We start from the raw sequence: 21,559 nt of genomic DNA, 5'->3' as shown, positions 1-21,559 counted from the left end.
CTTCCAAAACTCCAGCACCTCCTGACCTTATCAAATTAATTTTCTGTAGATGCAAGTGAAACTGTGGAAGTATGTGTGGTTGCCAAAAAGCAGGCCTAAAATGTTCTGCAGTTTGCCTCGATTTTTCTGGTGAAACCTGCAATACCATCATGGAAATATCAAAATTAATCGAAGAAAATGATTTCGATGATAAACACAATGGTGCCCGTTATTCCGCAAACATTCACCTACGATACTGAATTAGATTCTGAGCCGTAGCCTGGACCATCCAATAAAATTAAAAACAATAGCTGGAAAACTAGTTTTTAAATATATAGTTATGCTCAATATTATCGCGCTTGGAAATCGTCCGCGGATTGGGCCTTCTGGGGTACCACGTAAAAAAAACGCACCTTCAGACTCTACCTCATAGGCGATGGGGAAAATGGTCGATAATAAATTAATAATGAATGTTAGGAAAATGATAAATTATATGAATAAAAAAATATATAATAGAAAATCGTATTCTTAATCTTATTTTTATTTTCCATTTTAAGATAAAAAGTAATGGAAATAAAGTAATGGAAATAAAGTTGTAGAAAATTTAATTTGCTACAAATAATATTTTACAAACTTTTCTCTAGGGTTGTTAGTTTACGAGATGCAGCACGAAAACCTCTTTTTCCAAGATGGCGACAGGGGGACAAGGGTGGCGACTCCACAAACTTTAACTTAAGCTTGTACTAACCATGTAAAAAAAAGTAAAATTATGTCCTCTGGACACAATGGACTAAAAATTATTAGCAAAACAAAATAGTAACTTAAAAAAATACAACTACATTTAAAAAAAGATCTTATAATCTAACAGTGACATAGTAACAGTATTCTCTGACACATAATTTATCATTCTTTTGCCATCAACCCTTCACTATTTGTATTATATCTTCTTGCTTGGTATTTGTACCTCGTTTCAAATCATTTATATTATTTATTGCCGTCCTCATCTATATATACTGTGTGTGATCTATGTTCCGTTTCGTTTATGTCTATTTCCTATTCTGTCAATTGTCAATATTAAATACCAATGTCAATCCAAACCACAGAATCTTTCTTTGTATATTTTACATATCTTTGCTATAATTTAATATTTGAAGAATATGTTTATCGTGTATAGTGTAGTAAATATAATGAGTACATATATTGAGAAATTGGTAAATTTTTTATGATACTTGAACAATTTATACATTTGCCAGAAAACTAGTTAGCTAACAGGCAATACTGCTATGACGTCACTGTCAGTTTATAATAAATAAAGTATAGAAGCAAACAATGTTTAAATTTTAGAATTTTGTCAAAGTTGATATTGTTTTACATATTTTATTACAGATAAGTAAATCAAATAATATACGAACAACTCTTTTCGTATATTATTTAATATATTATTCCAGAAGTGTTTCTTCTTACCTCACAGATGATGTCCATAGTATTCAGGGTAATGCGCATACTGATTGTGGAAAGCTGGGTCACCAGGCGGCCGGTGCATCATTTGCTGTCCGTCCATCATGTAGCCCATCGTACCGTCTGGACTGTAAGCACCGCTTGGTCCTGCGTGCGGGGAGAATACTACAATTAAAAAACAATGTTTAAATGCATTTTTATTAAAGAATAAATTATTTTTTATTGTTTCTATATTTAAAGTTGCTGTCAAGGTCAACTAATATTAGCTGTATATATCGCTACCTTTGGAAGAAGACCGTCATGTCAAAATGTGACAATTTTCAAAAATTTTACCCATAACAGTAAACATGCGTTGGTGTATATTAGCCTTTAAAAAGGTAGAGTCAATGCCATATTTTCTTAATTCTATTTTAGGCCATACAATTTTTGAGTTGTGACGTTCTTTAAAAAATGTGTTCGGTATTTGGAGATAATTCACTGCTTTATTGAAATTGTTTTATGTGTTTTTTTACAAATGTCTGCACACATAGCAGCTTACTGTCGCATAAAAATAAGAACAATGACGTTATAGTGTAAAAACTAATATAATACTCTCATTCTGCAAAAAATTATAGTTAAAAAAATATTTTATTTCTTCGATTTCATTTGAAAATTAATTCTTTAACTTTCTTTAATACACAGTCAACTTTAGCATGTGTCTACCCCTAAATCTTTTAAAAATAATAAGAAGGTCATTAGTCGAAATAATTTGTAGATAGTTGGGATCCAAAATTATTATATTATTAAAAAAAAAATACTACAAATAATTTTAAACAGAACCTTCAACTTATTCACAAAACTAACACAATTCAAAATAATGCATTATTCTTGGCAGAAAGTAATGTTTTATCGTATTAAATTTATGAAAAAGTATGGCATATCTCAAAATATGATAATATTGTGCAAAATGTCGAACCAACTTTTTGACTAACAATAACGACACTTCTATCATCTGACGGCCATAGACATAAACTAACTTTATGACGTTATAACACAAAAAAATATAGAATATTTGAAGTCTGTTCACTAACATAGTCCAGTTTTCATTTTTTTTTTGAGATACGACGGTCTTCTTCCAAAGTAGCGATATATTTATTAAGATTTAGGAAAAGCAAAATATGTAAAAGACATTATACGAATAACACAGTCTTGAAGCAAGTCGACAAACAATACACAAAACGAATGGCATTGAGATGAGGACCAATTTTATATAAAGCATCAGAAGATCCCTTCATTCTAGAGTGGAAATTCTTTGTCTATTTTGGCATAAAATTTTTTTTATGGGAAGTCCCATATTATTTTTTTTTCTTTTCAGTTTCTAAGTTAGTATTTTTGTTTGGTTAGTAGATTTTTAGCCATACTGTTTATGTTGTTACTATTTTGTTCTCCATTCCTATATTTTATCACTGATCGAATAGATATTGTGCTATTGTCCTTCATCTTCATTTATCTGTCTATCAAGTTTTGTAATGTTTTTTCCAACTCTTCTTAGAAATCTCATTTCACTGGCTTAAATTGTTTTTGAGTCATTTCCCACCTTTTAATCCATGCATCAGAGCAGCTGTGGCAAGTGTCTTTTGTTTTGTTTACGTCAAAAAATGGAGGAAATAAGGCTATATAAAAAAAGAAGACACTCTTTTATTTGCGGTTGACCTGATTGTCATTGCTGAAGATGAGGACGATAAGTTAATGCTAAAAAACTGATGCACGGGATATAAAAACCGATGCAGGGGACCTTAGAAGAACTCAATGTTGCTGATACTTAGGATCATAACAAAGACTGTTCAAGACCGTTTTTTACGACTTCGCATCTTAAGACAACAATTTGTAACTACCCGAATCTCACAATCCCAGCTTGAAGATGTTCATAATGTTCGAATCAGCTGTGAAACTGTTCGCAAACTCCTCAAGTAAGGTAATTTGGTAAATCGTATACATGCCGGAGGGCCAGCCTTGACCGTAGCTCATTGTAGAACACGAAACATAACATAAGCTCATTTGGAATTTGCACGAAATTATATATATTGGTTGGAGGTTGATTGGAATAGAGTGCTGTTTACAGATGAGGGTAGATTCTGTCTTTAAAATTGTAATACAAGTATTCGCGTGTACCGACGTCAGAACGAACGGTATGTACATTGTAACATGAAAGGAACTCCGTTATTCGATGGAGGGTCGATTATGGTCTGGGGTGGCGTTTCTTTAACAGGTTTCTTTAACAGACTTAGTGGTGGTGAATAACGGTACCATCAATGCTCACCGATATCGTTGACGTTCTTCAAGGCCATGTTGTGCCATTTGCCCCTTATATTGGGAAAATTTTGTTCTAATGCACGATAATGCACGACCGCACGTTACAAATATAGTGCAAAATTATCTAGAGGAAGTTGGAATCTACGTTAGTGGATGACGAGTGAATAGTGCCGATCTCAATCCTATGGAGAATATTTGGGACTTGCTTGGTAGACATCGCGAAATTCTCCTATCAACCAAACACTCTGAAGGAAGTTAAACAACGTCTTGTCCAAATTTGAAATGAACTGGATGAGAATACTTTAAGACCGTTTATTTGCAGTATGAATCGTCGATGAGAAGTTGTCGTAGCAGGGGTGGAAATACGTCTTATTAAGCAAAAAATTTGAACAATTTCAGTTTTTAAAATTAGCATTTTGTTCTTCATTGTTATAAGATTGTGTTACGTTTATGAATATCGAAGATGGTTAGCGACATCACCAAATCTGTTTGTATTACAAAGTAAAATAATATGAAATAAACTGCGTTTCATTTCAGTTAATATTTTCATGTTATAGGGTAAGTTTACAAAGTGATACGTTAACTTCTTGGAGCAGTATAGATATTAAAATATATATTTTTCTGAGATATTTTTTATATAACTGCTGGAGTTATACCACAGACATTTTATCCTTTTTAAATAAAACTTTGTCTTTCCTGTGTAATCCATTTTATAATAAAAAAGTTCGTTTCTTTTTCTCCTTTTGCGTTTTAGAGTGTTTTTGTTATTTATTCAACATAGTTTTTTTAGAGCTTTCTTATTTTACCAAGACCTATTGGAATGTAAAAATAAACACTGATATCTTTATTGTGTACATTAATGACCATGTTTTTTCGAGGTTATTTTCAACCAAATGTGATTTTAATAATATTTAGTAAAAGTATCTTTAACCAAACAATAGAATTTAATTCCCTAATCTTCACCTTTGCCTTGATACCACCCGTGTGATCTAGCCGGTCCCGCGGTCCGGCTCTTATCACAATTTTTTAATGAATCGTGATTTCCATTAAAGCCTAACGTTGTCATGCATTTTTATGAAGATATGGGCCGATCCCTTGGCTAGCAGTATCGCTCCGATACACTAAATATATGACTTGTAAGTGGAAAGTCTTGTATACGGTATGATCAGTTATCTTTCTGTTGCTTTTATTTCGCCAGACCATGCTGTTGTTTGTGTATTGAATATATGTGCCAGAGCATAGGCGGGGTGAAAATAAAATATGTAATAAACGCGATGGAGCGTTTGGGAGGGGACTATAAAAGTTACTTGCGTAAAGTAATCATTGCCACCTATATTTATTTACCTTTTTTAATTAATATAATTAACTGAGTGTATTTTATGCAGTAATAAATAATGTTTTGCAATAACTACAAATTATGATACATATTCAACAAATTGATTATTTTTAATTTAAAAATAATCAATGTTTGTGATATTTTTCTAACATGCAGCAATTTTCGTGGTTCGTTAACCAAGTTAACTTCCATTCTTGTATATACATAAGTTACAATGTCTGTCTGTCTGTTTAATAAATTTTTTAAAACCCTTCTTGTGATTTAATGTTTTAATTCATCAGTTTCTTTAACATGAAAAGATATGAAAAGAAGTCCAAACTGTCCAAGCGAATGGATTATCATGTATATAATTTTAACTGATCGGATAAATATAATTCAAAAATATATTTTCCTTCATGTTGTGCTTTATATCCAATTAATGTTATCTTATACCTCTTCATTTGTTATGATCTTATACAAGTTGGTGATGTAGAAATAAAGAAAATTTAATTATCTTAAAAAAAAAGAGTACGATAGGGAAGAGACTCTGTTGTGTACAATCGATAAAAAGGAAGTTCCTGGTGAGTTCCAAGGTTCGCCCGTCTAAAGATCTGGTCTAGTGACAAGGATCGATCTCACCGTAAACCGATAATCTCAACGGAAATAAGGGCTCTTGCGACAATCGTAGCGAACTACGATTGTCTAGTAAAGTCACATTGTTTTGAGCCTTTCGACTCTCGTAACTCCAAGAGATTGGAGACTTTGACTAGAAAGGATACGGCCTTAGAGGCGTTCAGGCATAATCCCACGTATGGTAGTTCATAACATTACCCGCTCGAGTAAGTGCGTCAACCTGCGGTTCTTCTCGTACTGAGCAGGATTACTGTCGCAACGAGGAGTCATCAGTAGCGTAAAAGTAACCTGTCTAATCCGAGCTTACGTCCCTGTCTATGGGTGAACGATCCAACGCTTGGCAAATTCTACTTCGCAATGATAGGAAGAGCCGACATCGAAGGATCAAAAAGCGAAGATCAAAGAATTTCTCTAATAGACACAAGAAAGCCTATAGAACCTAATCTAAAAGAATGTCTTCAGCACGAACTGCATATGAACTGTAGCAAACTGAACATAGACACCAATGATAGTGCAATTATATTGACGAGCACTGGGATGAACTAAACCATTGTCTACTGGAACCATGTAGAGAAATACTAAAGAATCCGCTAAGAGAAAAGGGGAATGGATGAATGAGGGGATACTCAAAATAATAAAACAACGGAGGAAATGTAAGAACAAACATAATAATAAATACAGCGAGACAAACCACGAGATCATAAAGATTATAAAGCAATCAAAAGAAAAATACTTTGAAGAGAAATGTAAAGAGATCGAGGATCTTCAAAAAAGATCTTCTTGGTGTGCCTATCCTCGGCAAATGTTGGCTATCATCATGGCAATATGTATCTTGTCTGCAGCGGAGCGAAAAAACTGCACAGATGTAGTGTTGAACCAGGTTCTAAGGTTCTTTAAACAGGATGTTCTTGTTCTTCCTGGATCTGGCTTTCCAAATATTTTTCCTTGTAGGATGGCTTGTAGGAAGGGGTATCTGGATTTATTTCGCATAATGTGTCTGAAGACTACGGTAGCTTTCGAGGTTTGATGAGGGTCAGTACCCTTCGGTTCCTCTTCATTCTTTTGAAGGCCTCCTCATTTGTGTCTCGATCAGTTAACGGGATCTTACGTATTCTCCAATATGGCCAAATCTTCTGCAAATATCTTCATTCAAGGTCCACGATTCGACACGATAAAAGAGGATAGAAAGAAGTAGCATCGCAGCATTCTTACTTTTATAACAAGAGAGAGATTGTGGCTCTTGAACAACTACCTCATACGGTTGAAGGATGATGTAGGATTTATTTTCTAGCTCCTGGTTGAAAGTCAAAAAGAGATCATATTTAATCTACACAAAAAAAAATCATAGGGCTGTACTACGGATTTACTATAACATACAGATAAGAAAGTACAACACTGAGCAGAATACATCGACAAACTGTTCGATGATGATATAGAGTACCGGTAACATACAAACTTACTCCTTAACAAATAGGAAGGGACGTTACAAAATAAGAAATAGTATTTTAACCAAATTTATAGTTCAGATGTATAAATTGATAAAACTCTGCTTTAGAGATATCTATATATTAGACAATATCGATATCTAGAATGCTTAAGATTTCTCCCCCGTTAAGATAAACTCACTCCTAGAATTCAATTTTTTTCATTTTTTTACGTTTTACTGATTAAAAAATTAGACTCAGCGCATGTTTAACCCCCCTTCCCTGGCCCCGAAAAGGCTGCAAGTCTAGTTTTTTTTTTCTATTTTGTGTATTTAATTAAAAACTATATTTCTCCAGATTGTTTCCAAAATCGACAGGTGCGCCATCTTCAAAAACCAGAAAAATTGGTTTTTAGGGGTTTTTGGGGATTTTCCTCATTTTATAGATTTCAAAATAAATCCAATCCAGATTGTTTTATAGGTTATATATAATTTGAAATAACTGAGTCTTTTAGGACATTCAAACATTGGACAAAACTGCTTTGAACCCCTAAAAACCAATGTTTTTTCAAACTTTTTAATGGTTTTTGTGGGGTTAACCATTGTATTTGGGATCGATATACCTTAATTTAATATGTATACAATTCATGTTTAAAAAATGTATAAAAAAGAATAGTATCAGGTCTCACAGAAACAAATACAACAATCGTATATGTGAAAAATCAGGTTTTCAAGCGTTATTTGGGGGGTTTTTACTGAATTTTCCCTTTTTTTACCTTTTTACATTATTAAGCAGCATGTTTCAAAAATTTTAATAAAATAACATGAAAAGATGTAATTATTATATTCAGAGAAGCTAGAAATTTCTTGAAAATGCGAAAAACCCGATTTTTAAGTGTTTTTTATTTTTTTGTTTTATTTTTGAATTTGAATTGAGTTTAGCATTGATTCAGGTTGTATGGATCTCAAAAAACACTGAAAAACATGATTTTTTGGGATTTAAAGGTATTTTGCCCGATTTTTGAATGTCCTAAAGGACTCAGTTGCTTCAAATTATATATAACCTATAAAAAAACTTGATTTGATATATTTTAAGGTCTATAAAATGGAAAAAATCCTCAAAACCCCTAAAAAATCAGTTTTTCTGGTTTTTGAAGGTACCTTACGGCAAAATCTGAAAAAAGTCAAATATATATTTTTTGATAAAACACAAAAACTAAAAAATAGATCTGCAGTTATCTCCAAAAAAAGTTATACGCTTTTTTCGAAAAAAAAAAAAATGCATTTTTAGGTTATGTATACCTACTTAACCTACGAGTTTATAAAAAATAGACAAGTTTTGTAAAATCACATCTTTAAAATAAAAACGAAAAACTTATTTTTGTGGTAAGGCTTGGGGGCGATGAAGAAAGGGGTGGCGGATTACAATTACGCTGAGTCTTATTTTTTAATCATATAGAATTTAATGGAAAAAAAATTGAATATTGGGAGTGAGGATATTTTGCCTATCTTTACAAGAGGTGCCCTTTTTTAAGTGAAAGAAAAAATTATGTACCACAAAAATTAATATTAGTTTTCTTATCGCATCAACATCTATTTGGCCTATCGTATTGCCGGTAAGAAATAAACTATTGAAATCTTGATCAATGAAATCTTAAAACATCGAACGATTGCACTGATGAATTATGTATTGACAACTTTTTTGGAACTAATATAATCATCAAAAGTCAGACTCAACTAAGATGTATAAATCAAACTTAAATGAGGGTGAGCTTATTCTATACAAACCTGTTAACCCATTAGTTCCCAAGAGTAGAAGAAAATTTTGTGTTTTTTATTGCATTTTATTGCTAAAATTTTATCTAAATACTTATTTATCAAGTTAAAAAAAATAAAAGTTAATAGTTTTTTAATAACAAAATGTTGCGTATACGCAACGATGGGATTTGCCAGAACAAAAAAAAATTATTTAATTTTTATTTACTGTGAAATGATTCAAAGCAATTTGGATGTAGATGTATTTTATACTTCGCGCACACACACACACCACCCGCCCACCCACTTTTTGAAAAGGAAAAATTGTGGAAAGTAGTAGTTTAAAGTATTTAGGGGCGCTTTTATATATAATGTGGAAGTAGATGGTGTTGCATGCAATAGAGTTAGAGGAAAGACGCAACGTAAAGAGCGGAGTCCTATCTTGTTTGCAGAAATGAATGAATCTAACAGGCAACTACAAAACTAATATAAAACTGGCTAGGATTTATGGAGTGAACATTGCACAGCTAAAAAATAAGAAACACATGTTTAGATGGATGAGCGGAATGTCATCAAGGCAGAAAGGTAATAATTAATTTACCGGAAAGGAAGTTAATAAATTCTTTTCCGCATAGACACAACAAATATATATATGTTTTATTTGAATGAACAATAGATAAAAATAAAGTATGTAGTTGTTGTAAAAAGAATAGTTTCTGTTGTTTTAATTGTTGTTATACAATACACAGATATTTAGAGGAATTAAAGAGAAGTTGAAGCCAGTTGAAAAGAAAACATCCCGTATTTGAGTTTCGGTATCTTTGGCAAAACGAGAAAATGGAATAGAGAATTCTCATCTTGGGTCTCCCCCAAGAGGAGCGTGGGGCTGTCACCCGGAGCCCGATTGTGCCGCCCGCGTGATGGATCGGCCCGCGAGGGTCAATGCCTGCCGCCATTTTTCTTCTTCTGTCTCTGGCAGGCTGAACAGAAAACTCTCCTCCGAAATCGATATAGCCGAGAGAAAGAACATTCTAACATCGACATCGACAGCCATTAATAATCTTGTGTGCCGCGTTCGTTGAGAACTAAAAAGAAATATCTCAATGGCGGGTAGAAAAGAGGGATAAAGAGTGAAGAATCATGATCAGTCCGTAATGTGTTTTTCTACTTAGCGGTGAATGGTTTCGTTTTTCCATAAAAAAGGCTATACAACTTCAAACAGTTAGTACTTAAAATAGCTCATAATGCTCAATATCATTTCACTCAAGCCATCCATTTACTTGATTAGAATCTGAAGGTTATAGAAAATTGTTATATCAGTATTTTGTTTGATAAAGTCCAAGAGCAATTTTTTGTACATTTGAGAAATATATCGAGAAAACAACAGTTATCGTTTAATTTTTGGCACATTTTTACTAGGTCATCGTTTATTTTTTTTATATATGTATCCTTACACTTCTTTCTAATCACTTTTATTCAAAACAGCAAACAATATTACAATACCTGTTACCAACTCTAACTGACTATATGAATAAATATTATGTTTTATGGGATTAAGCCACAATAATAATTTTTTTTATTTAGAAAATCGCATCGACCAAATGGCCATTAGCGAAAAATTAATGAACTACATTAGGTACAATTACTGGATTACAATTTGGTTTATTAAATATTGTGGTACTTATTAATGTCTTTCAGTTTGCACCTAGAGCTTGTAGAAGTGTTCCTGGTATCTTATTGTTACTTCGTTATTAATTGTAGAGAGGACATTCATATAGTATGTGCATTATTGTTAGTGTCGTATTACACGTTTCACATTGCGGCGGTTCACACTTTTTAATTAAGTAATCATGCGTTAACCTAGTATGTCCGAATCTGAGGCGTGTTACTATTATTTCTTGGCTTCTTGACTTAGGTAACACATTCCATGTCTCTATGCTGGGTTCACAATAATTATTGTTTGTAACGGAAATCACATTTTTAACTAACTAATGTTTGAAGTTTTGATTTAAATTCTGAGAAAACGTATTACCAAAGATATTTGTAAGCGAGTACCCGGGTACTTGGTTGGCCTATACATGTATTTATTTTCAAGACAAAAATTGCTTGGTTCAAATAAACAAAATAAATCTGTAAGCTCATACATATATGTAGATTTAGTCAAATCATGAGGATTTGGGAGGGTATTACTGAATTATTATATTAGAAAAACATTATTCAACAAAATGTACGAGGATGGGTACCGGGGTACCCGGTTGGAAACACAAGGGTTAAATGGAGTCTTATAGGAAAAACAATAAATAGATAGTGATAAATCTATAGTAAAAAATATAACAATCTATGATTGCACAGTATGGCCATTGAAGGAACTTCTTCTTCTTCCTTCTTCTATGTAGCCTTTATAAAGCCTGTTTCTTCTTCAATATTAGCCTCCTAAATTATTTAAATTATCGCACCAACTTTTTCTTGGTCTGCCAATACTTCTTCGTCCACTAGGTGACTTATCTCGAGCTATTCATACTATCGTATCCTCTGAAATTCCACTAATATGTTCGTTCCACTCCTGTTTCCGTTTTGTCACCCATCCATTTATGTCTTCTATATTGCATGCTCTTCTTATGTTTTCACTTCTCTCCCTATCCAACAGAGTTTTCCCTGATATTTGTCTAAGTATTCTCATCTCTGTTGTTTCTAGTAGTCTTCTCGTTTTAGATGTGTCAGGTCTTGACTCCACCGTGTATGCTAATATAGGTCTAATTGCTGCTTTAAAGATTCTTGTTTTTGTGTCTTGTCTTGGGTATTTGTTCTTCCAGATTGTGTCATTAAGAGATCCCGCCGCTTTACTTGCTTTTAAGATTTGTTGTCGTACTTCTTCTTCAACATCTCCGTAACTAGTTATATCTATTCCCATATATCTAAACCTTGCTTCATGCTTTATTAGTTTCTCATCAATTTCGATTTTGCATCGTAGTGGGTATTTAGATGTTGTCATACATTTGGTTTTTTTCTGCTCATATTATCGTATTGTATTTTTTGGCTATTATATTGAAGATGTGCGTCAATCTTTGGAGTTCGTCTTCTGTCTCAGCGATTAATGCGGCGTCGTCAGCATAATATCATATTTGGACTTCTTTCTTCCCCATTCTGTAACCATGACCTTTACGTACTGCTTGTATTATTTGGTCCATTATTATATTAAAGAGAAGTGGTCTTAACGAGTCACCTTGTCTGACTCCGCTTTGTACTGGTTTACACTGTGATAATTTTCCATTTATCTTTGCCTCTATTCGATTATGAACGTAGATTTTTTCGATGGTTTGTATATTATTGATTGGTATGTTTTTGTTTTGTATAGTAGGTGTAAGACGTCTTAGACTTGGATGCGATAGATAGATATGCTAGTTTATTGTACTCGATGGCCTTTTCTGTGATTTGTCTTAGTACAAATACGGCGTCTACGCATTATCATCCGTGTATTAAAGTTATTAGTGTATTGAATTTGTTGGTTAGGACTTTTGTGGTAAGCTTAGGTGCCGTGTTCAGTAGATTTATACCTCTATAATTAATTGTTGGGGTCTTCTTTATCTCATTTTTTGAACATTGGTATCATTATGCTGTTTCTCCATGCGTCTGGTATCTTGCAGTCCAATATTAGTTTTTGTATAAGTTTTGTCATCTCTACGATTATACTTTCTCCTCCGTGTTTTAGAAGTTCGTTGGTTATTCCAACTGGTCCTGATGATTTTTTATCTTTTAGTGACCACTGAACGACCAGGAACGTATGAATGATTTACTGGATACCAGCACAGGGAAATCTAGAGGATAAACCACAAATGAAAAAATCAGAAAGAGGATGGGAATAAAACATGACATCACTGACCAACCAATTAATATGGTAGTAAATATGCTTCATAAAAGATTATCGGTGTCTGTAGAAAACAGATGTAGGCACATACCACCCTGAGCTAAAGAGATGGTGTAGAAAACGACGTGTAGAGAATTAACGCAGCAAATTGGTAACGATTGGCAATAAACAAATCGCGGCTCAATTCAGTGGCGGATCTAGAGATTTGTTTTGGGAGGGGAACTTCCAACATGGGGAACACCATGAAATGAAACACCAACCAAGACATAAAAAAATAAACCCAAACTACATGAAAGACATATATAATAGGTTTTCTTTAATTTTGGACCTTCTTGGGAGGGGGTAATTTCCCTATTTTCACCCCCGTGCATCCGCTCCTGACTCAATTAGAGTGCCACTGACGATAATGGGTGAAGATATATATGTATTTTTTTATTTCAACATCAACTATGCATAGTAGTTTCTTATATTTCGAGTTTATAGGTTAATGAATTGGTCACTATACTATACTAATCAAAGTCTTTAAAAAACAAGCAACTAGTTACATTTTAGTCATAATAATTTGTTTAAATCAGTATTTTTAATATTAACTTATCCATGGTAAAATAACATCGTAAGAATAATTTGACAGCTTGTAGTAAACATATTGTTGCCCTCGAGTACTCACAATATTTAAATAAACAATTTAACACTGATTTCTTGAGATTTTAAGGTTATGTTTGACAGATTAAAAACCAAAAATAATGTTAATGTTAAGTTTAAAACATAATTGATAAGATATTTCAAACGTTAATTTATTTTTACAATGATCAAGAGAATTTGATAGCTACTACCACTGTATTTGAATATTTTACAATAGCTTAGTGTTATTAAGTATTTATTATAAAGTACAATGCTGCAGTGTGACTGCATAATTAATGTCTCCAAACCGTCATATTTAATTTTAACCTCAAAGTAAAAAACAACTGTCATATGTCAGATTAGTGATGACGGCACGTTGTATCCTGCCATAGTTCAATGTTGATTTTGTTAACCCAAAAAACTGCGTTTGAATAAAATATTTAATTCGTATTATAATATTTTTAAAATATTATTTTAGTCTTTATTTTATCTGATTAACAATGCGACAGTAAAAATAAAAGTCTAAAATGCTTCTTAAAGTTTAGCATGAATTTGTGTGGAAGCAACTTAGCTCATTCTGTTTGTTAATAATTACGATATAAGTCGTAAAAAATAAAATCGTGACGTCACATAGTAAATATTTGATTTGTACATCAAGTACATGCTTAAACTAGAATTAAAATTTTCAGCACATACTTTCTACGATTTGCACTGCATTTCAACTAGTAATCAGGGTTTAAATGAGACTTCTATCAATCAATAGACTTATAGTATGGCATTCAAAAGCGAATTTATGATTTTGCAACGTTTCCCATCGTAAATAATTGACGTTAATTGAAAAAAACTGAGTAATAATAAAAACCCTTTTCCCCCTTACTACCAAACAAAATATATATTTCACACTTACCTGCTCGATTCGATTGGTCGATCATCGGTTGTACGATTCTCCGCCGCGCGTTGATGAACCTGAAACAAAAACGAATCTTCAGCATCGTCATCATCGCATCCAGCCAAAAAGTGTCAAGTGTTGTCAAATGTTTCGCGACGCCTAACGCTACGCGACACTGGAAGCGATTGGAAACGCCGACGAATGATTGGTTGTCTACGTGCGGGGATGTTTTGATTGTTTTTATCAACAAATTATTTTATGCGTTTTCGATGATCGGGGTGATGTTTAGGATCGGGATTTATTTTGATACACTCGTAAAATTACTACATTTAGGCAAATTAAAGTCAAGAGATTGAAATAGTGATTGATGTTTTGGAAAATCGACTATACCTAAGTAACTAATTTTATATAATAAAGACTAATTTTATATAATAAAGAATATAAGAATATTTGTGATATACGAGTATATAAGAAAAATAAAACAACATATGTAGCTTTCTCTCTCTCTTTCTCTCTCTCTTTCTTTCTCTCTCTCTCTCTCTCTCTTTCTTTCTCTCTCTCTTTCTTTCTCTCTCTCTCTATCGCTCTGCCTTTCTCTGTTTTCCTATCCCTTTCATTGGCTCTTTCTTTTCCTTCTTCTCTATCTCGCACGCTTTTTCTACCTGCTCTCTTCATTATATTTGTCCTCGAAAAATTGTGGAAATTTTGCATCTTATTTTTTTTTTATAGTCATTAACCATGCTGTACAGATAGTAAAAGAGAATAGGGTGTCGTAGGACAACCAGCCGTATATTCTTTTGATTTGTATATATAAGTCTCACTCAGTCCTATAGACCACGACGCACAACCAATACGCGAAGCCAACCAATGAAAAGCAATTTTCTTTACACATTTTCGTGTCGTTTTCTTATTTCGTTCTCCATTTCCCTTCTTGAGTTGATGAATTTCTTTGGTTTTTATAACTAATGCATCGACAAACATTCACTTGTCAGTTTTCCACATTTAAACAATTTCTAGTTCTTGATACGAAGTTAAAACCAAAAAATCATCCTAATAAAATAATACTAGTTGAATTAAGAGCGTAGGCGCAAAATTTCGGGCCCATGCTTTTTAAATGCATTAATTTTTTCCGAATCCTGAAAAAACTAATAAATATTTTTGAAAAATTTAAACGCAGAATGAAAGATTACATTATTACCGAGGGCCGAAAGTTACTTAAGAATAAACAAAAAGTTTTAATGTGTGAGATATTTGAAATTAAAACTTACACTAAATTTTCTCTTTTTTGTCACCCCTGTAACTTATTAAAATAAACATTATAGAAGTTCCCAGGGACTTTTGGCCCTCGGCAATAATGTAATCTTTAATTTTGCGTTTAAATTTTTCAAAAATACTTATTAATTTTCTCAGCATTCGAAAAAAATGAATGCATTTAAAAAGCATTGGCCCGGAATTTTGCGCCTACGCTCTTAAGTTCATAAAACTCTTACCGACATTACTGTTGTCTACACTCACGATGGTCAGGCGGTTGTCATACTTGGTAAGTTCCTCATAGTCATGACTAAGAGAGCACGTTTGCCGAAAGTAAAGAAGAGAAAGAGCGGTCTATACTCTATTGGAGCCGACAGTCAAGAGATTGACAAATTTGTCGATAAATAATATTAGAATGCATACAACCTGGAAAGTTTAATCTTCTCCTTCTAGTTTCTTTAGCCTACAATGTGTCTAAAAGTCAATCTGTTCTTTGCCTCCAGTTAATTTCCCCATTAGTATTAATCTTATTATTTCATATTTTTGAGCTCCTTCTTGATTTGTCACGTGATCCGCCCATTAGGCTCGGAAAAGTATATGTAATATGTACATTTGTAAATTCTCTATGCGATTCTATGCTATAAGATTTTTGTTCCATTGGAAAATTTTCAGCACAGTACATGAATATAGGCTGTATTTCCTTGTAGCAGTTGTATTAGTCATTCAGATACAGTCTAAGTATTTAACTTTTTAACTCGCTATATGGCCCGTTACCTCTTAGTAGTTTGATTTAGTTCAAAGTCATCCATTTTATTTTATTTCTGTTGATTTTTAGGACGTAATGTTTGCCCATGTCGTTTATTTTGGTTAAATGATCTTGTAGGTTCTGAACGTCCTGTATGTTAATCGCCAGTATGGCTGTGTCATTGACAAAACGTAAATTAATCACGGATATTCCAATGAGTTTTATTCTTTGAGTTTGGTTGTTTAAAGTTTGCTTGAAGATATTTTCTACATAGAGATTAAACAACAATGGGGATAGTATACATCCTTGTCGAACACTTTATGTTATTTGCATTTTGTTAGTTGAAACTGAATTATATTAACATGTATTTTTGATGTTCGGCCACAAAAAATTCTTTATTATTCGTTTCCAATCAGTTTACTGTGACTGCGAACCACAAACCGCTATTTCGTGGGTCGTGGCGCTACTTCCGTGACGCTTGTTTCAGCATTTTACTATAGAAAAAAATTAATACAACGTCAGTACAGAAGCTTTGCTTCAATATTACGTGACGGTTTTGGTGAGTGCATATACTTATGTGGCACTAATTGTGGACAAATAATATATTATTATATTAACTACTATTTCTAGAATGGAAAAAAGTAAACCATATTAAATAAAGTTAAAGTTACTGTGTGTTGTAATTGATATCTTTATAGTAAACAAACAATCCTATTGGAACCTTTAAAAATCTAAAAATACCTTCAACAATACTTTTATCATCTAATAAAATAAAGAAGCATTTTCTTTCGAACTTTGCGTGAGAAGGTAGGCTTTTTTATTTGCCGGTGTATCCTATAGGATGTCGCGTTCGGGCCGTATTTCGATTATCCTGGCATCTCTTGGAAGCTCAACCACGTCCCCAACACGTCACACATAAACAAAATTACTAGGAATTTTGTAGGATCAATTTTCCCCAAACCAACCTCCATCCATTAGGGGAGTAGGTCTCTTCTCACTATGACTATTACATCGCCGGATCGGGGCATAGGCGTAGACAAGACGGCAGAGTTGTAAATTTTTCTGCTGGTTTAATTTATAAATGTATGATGCAATATTAACATTTACATATCGAATACAATTTTTATAATATTTTTTAAATAACTATAAATTTTTATTGATAAAATACAATGCTAGGAAGAATAACAATAATTAATTGACATTTATTATGATCCGTCTATATCTACTTTATCAAATCATGAAAAAAAACTACTCAAATATCAACATTTTTTTGCAACCCCTGACCCCAACCGTTATTTTATTCTTCCCATTTTTCAAGAATAATCTTCATTTCAGCAAGCTCTTTATGAAATAATTATAAACCTTCACATTTGCCTCTTAAAGGCAATTTTATAGTAGATGGAATTATGATTGGTCTAATTGGAAAGGTCTTTGGTAAGTAGACGTGTTTCCGTACCACAAAATATAAAAATAAATATTGAAGCGCATGAACTATTGTCACGCAATATCCTAGCTCTTTTTCTTTTAGCCAATTCATGAAAACTGTCATATTTAACATTATTTCTTATTGACACAGTCAATTTTGCCTCTTTATAGGTAACGCAATAAGTGGTTTCCGATGTCTGATTAAAAGTCTCTTCTCCCTATTATACAAAAGTTTCCAGATGTATTGTAAATTTTTCCCCCCGTTCTTCTATGTTTTTGTTGGTTTGTGTTTATATCTATTTTATCCCAAGGACCTCACAATTCTATTTATTAACAACCATAATATGGTATATTATACTAAGATAGGTGGCATCACTCCATTATCATTTATTAGACTATCCATATCCGGTTCATTTCTATTCAGTGAGCCATATTGTATCGCTGTCATTTAACAAAAATTCTTCAATAAATAACACTTATCTATTAAATATACATCTATAATAATTAACAATAACTTTTTAAATACAACATTATTTATAGTCGGACAAACAATAACATTAATTAATTCTTTCTTAATCACAGCAACAACAGGTTGCTACCCAACTGTCTCAAGGCATATTCCTCAATTTTCGATGTGTAATGAAGCTGAAGACAATCAGGCAGCATCATAGCATAAATGAGGGTTTAATACGCGCCTATGTAACTACATTCCTTGAACAGGCAAGTACGTACTTTTTAGATATTTCTTCAAACCATAAATATATAATATTGGCAATATTTATAAGAGATCTGATAGAACTCTATTAGTTACAATTTGTAATTGTTTAGCATTTAAGTTAACCTTAAAGGAGACCTGAAGATGACCAGCAAATTGTAGTGTTCGAAACCGGGCGTCCTAACTTGAATAAAATAGATTGTGAGTAAGTCTAAGATTTCTACAACACTGTCTAACTCTAGAATTTGCTCTCTTTCAAAATTTTTTTTTTCAAATATTCATATTAAATATTGTATTTGCATGTACGTTTTTTTGGAATATTTTCTATACCATGTGATAATTTTATAGAGATTGGGTGATTACTAAGAATGATATAACAGTAATACGTTTTCATTGGGTATGGTAGCACTATAACTACATAATGACACATGCTGATCGACTAATACATGTTTTGAATACGCTGATGGTAATAGTCACATAATTTTCTATATAATAAGCTTGTAGCTTCTTCAGTTCTTCTTATTTACATATTTTCATTACATGTTAAAGATGTATGTTCAGCTTTCGAAGGTTAATGATAAATATAATGACTTTCAAATTATCTACTGCTGCTATATATACACTTGTTGAGTGGATGTATATTCAAAACAGTCTCCCAAATTACGTATGAAATCCTGGTAGTTAGATTCGTTTATTTTTAATTTTTTTTTGTGACTATATAAATTTTGTTTAGATCCATGTAGGTCTGATCTCTTCCTGATCTCTTTCAGCAGTACCCGCTAGGTTTTCTTTAGCCTAAGGAAAGTTCTCTAAGTTCTGAAAGGGGATTTTAATATATCAATAAAAGGAAAATTTTGTAGTATTAGGATTTGTAGTTTAATTTAAACAGCGCTTAGAAAAGACTGCCATAATTTTTTTTATATAAAGAATACATCTGGTTAAAGAAAACTGGAAATAATGAAGACAGATCGATTGCTATAAAGTTGTCTATACTCTCAACGTGAGAGCTCTCCTCCTGAACATTTTCGTCTTATTGCTTGATCAAGCTTATTTAAAGTTTCATTATACAGGTTTGCGTTAATATGCACTCTAGGTTCAATGGGCAAGGGTCATTCATGGCCAAAAAAAAATTTTAACAGGTCCTTGACCAATGGCAGCTTACTGAATGATTCAAAATATTGAAAAAAGAGTTGCGCTAGCAATTTTATTACTGACGAAAGAAAGTTATTACCGTTTTGTCTGTATTCCATGAGATGTTGCCAAGATAAACCCGTATTAAACGAGTAGATCTGATGGATAGCGTATACACAAAAGATTTTTGAAAAGAAAAGTCTGTAACATCAAATGATCTTGCAGAGAGCGTTTTAAATCTACAATCTACAATGATTGTTAAAAACGGTAGCCGCTTGATCACTTTAACTGATTTTATCAAAAGAAAATAAAAAAATAAATAGATCTAAACATGTTCTTTTATATAATAACGGCGAAGGTTAGAAGAAACAGCAGAACAAAACCATTGAATTTGTAATAAAGAAAAACGTGTTATAATTGTATAATGGTTGATTCTCTTTTGGAAATTGAAATAAAAACCAAAATTCTGTACTAAAAGAAATTACTTGAGGATAAGAAAATATGTAAATCAAAACGGCTACGGCAATGAACTGGCACTGGCCGACTGTGTTATTCGTAAAATTGTATATAGGAAATACGCTACATCGATTTTTCCGCTCCAAAGTTTATGGGGTAGGATGATGGGGATGACAAGTGACTGTAGCCATCGTAGTGAATTGGATTCTTTCTAATCATTTTTATTTAGTATAAAGGGAGATTCTTGACCTCTCCCTGTTATGAATTTTAGATTTAAAAAAATGGATATCTTCAGCATGCACTTGAATGCAAGTACATTAAGCAATATTTACATATGCAAGCGTTGTTGCTTACTTAATGATTGTTGGTTTATAAGAATTGATGTTAATTAAGGTTTTGAACTTTTAGCAAGCAAATTTTAGAAAAATGAACAGAAAGGAATTTATTAATCGATTTATAAGACTAAGGAATAAAAATATAACGCAATAAATGGCACATAAATAATCAATCAATAAATGTAGAAAACATTGAGATTCTGACTAACATCACAATATTATTTCTCTTAATATAATTGTCTATCTTTCGTAGTTGTGGTATTAAATACCTTCTCATTTGTAACACGATGTATCCAAGACATTCGCTTCATTCTTCAATAGGATCAAATCACAAAAAGTATTACTTTTTTACTAGAAGCTTCCAGTTGCTCCATGGTTCGATGTTGTACAAGAGAACAAAGAAAATGTAGCAATTGAGATCTCATAAGATATTTTTTATATTTAAGAAATAGTTACAAAATACTTCAATCTATACAATGTTCTTCTTTAAGTGCACAGCTGCTCTGAAGAGTTCTACACCAGTCCATAAAATTTTTTAACCATGACATTCTCTTTCTTCCTATACTCATCCCCTCTCTTATCTTTTCCTGAATTGTGAATCTTAGAATTTTATATAGCTGTCCTCTCACTATATTTCTGGCAATACTTCCATGTTCACTTTCTTTTGTGTCCATGCTATTCTAAGAATCCTTCTGTAACACCACATTTGAAATGAATGTAACTTATTTATGTATTCTTGCTTTAGTGTCCATATTGTGAAAACAGGTCACATATTGGAGCTCGTACTCTCAGTTTTAGTCTAAGGTCTTTGTGGCAGAGAATTGTTTTCATTTGCACAAACGCAGTGCTTGCTATTTCTATACTGGCCCCTATTTCTGTTGTTTGTTCATTATTTTCTCAAATCCAGGTTCCCAAGTATCTGTATTTGTCAACCCTTTCTATCGATTCGTCTTCCAAATGTATGTTTATTTGTATATTTGTTTTTTTTTTGTTATTATCATGTATTTAGTCGTTTTATATTTATTTTTAGTCCATATCCTTCATAGTAACACTTTATCTTGTTTAGTATTAGTTGAAGTTGTTCAGCAGAGCTTGCCACAATCACGGTATCACAAGAGGGGAAAATTAAAAGCAGAATAGTCGAAAAGAACTATCCCCAAATGAAAGACGGAAAAGAAGATGCCAAAGGAACAATGTTACAACTCTTAGCTCCATTATAAAAATTGTAGGAAAAAAATAAAAAAAAATTGTAGAAAACAAGATTTTCCTTC

At 32.5% G+C, this 21,559-nt stretch overlaps 1 protein-coding gene across 1 annotated transcript in view; it reads right to left on the bottom strand.

The window, feature by feature from the left end:
* Positions 1–21,559, bottom strand: part of LOC140444252 (homeobox protein homothorax-like) — a 174,276-nt gene that overhangs the window by 15,740 nt on the left and 136,977 nt on the right. The window contains exons 5-6 of the mRNA XM_072535998.1: positions 14,249–14,307; positions 1,444–1,602 (exon numbers count right to left, since the gene is read on the bottom strand). Coding sequence (XP_072392099.1) covers positions 1,445–1,602; positions 14,249–14,307 — 217 coding nt within the window. The 3' untranslated portion in view covers position 1,444. The remainder of the gene's footprint in view (positions 1–1,443; positions 1,603–14,248; positions 14,308–21,559) is intronic.

Source organism: Diabrotica undecimpunctata, chromosome 6, assembly GCF_040954645.1.
Source record: "Diabrotica undecimpunctata isolate CICGRU chromosome 6, icDiaUnde3, whole genome shotgun sequence".
NCBI lineage: Eukaryota > Metazoa > Arthropoda > Insecta > Coleoptera > Chrysomelidae > Diabrotica > Diabrotica undecimpunctata.
The sequence above is the reverse complement of the archived record's forward strand: the minus strand, read 5'-3'. Positions and strand labels throughout refer to the sequence as shown.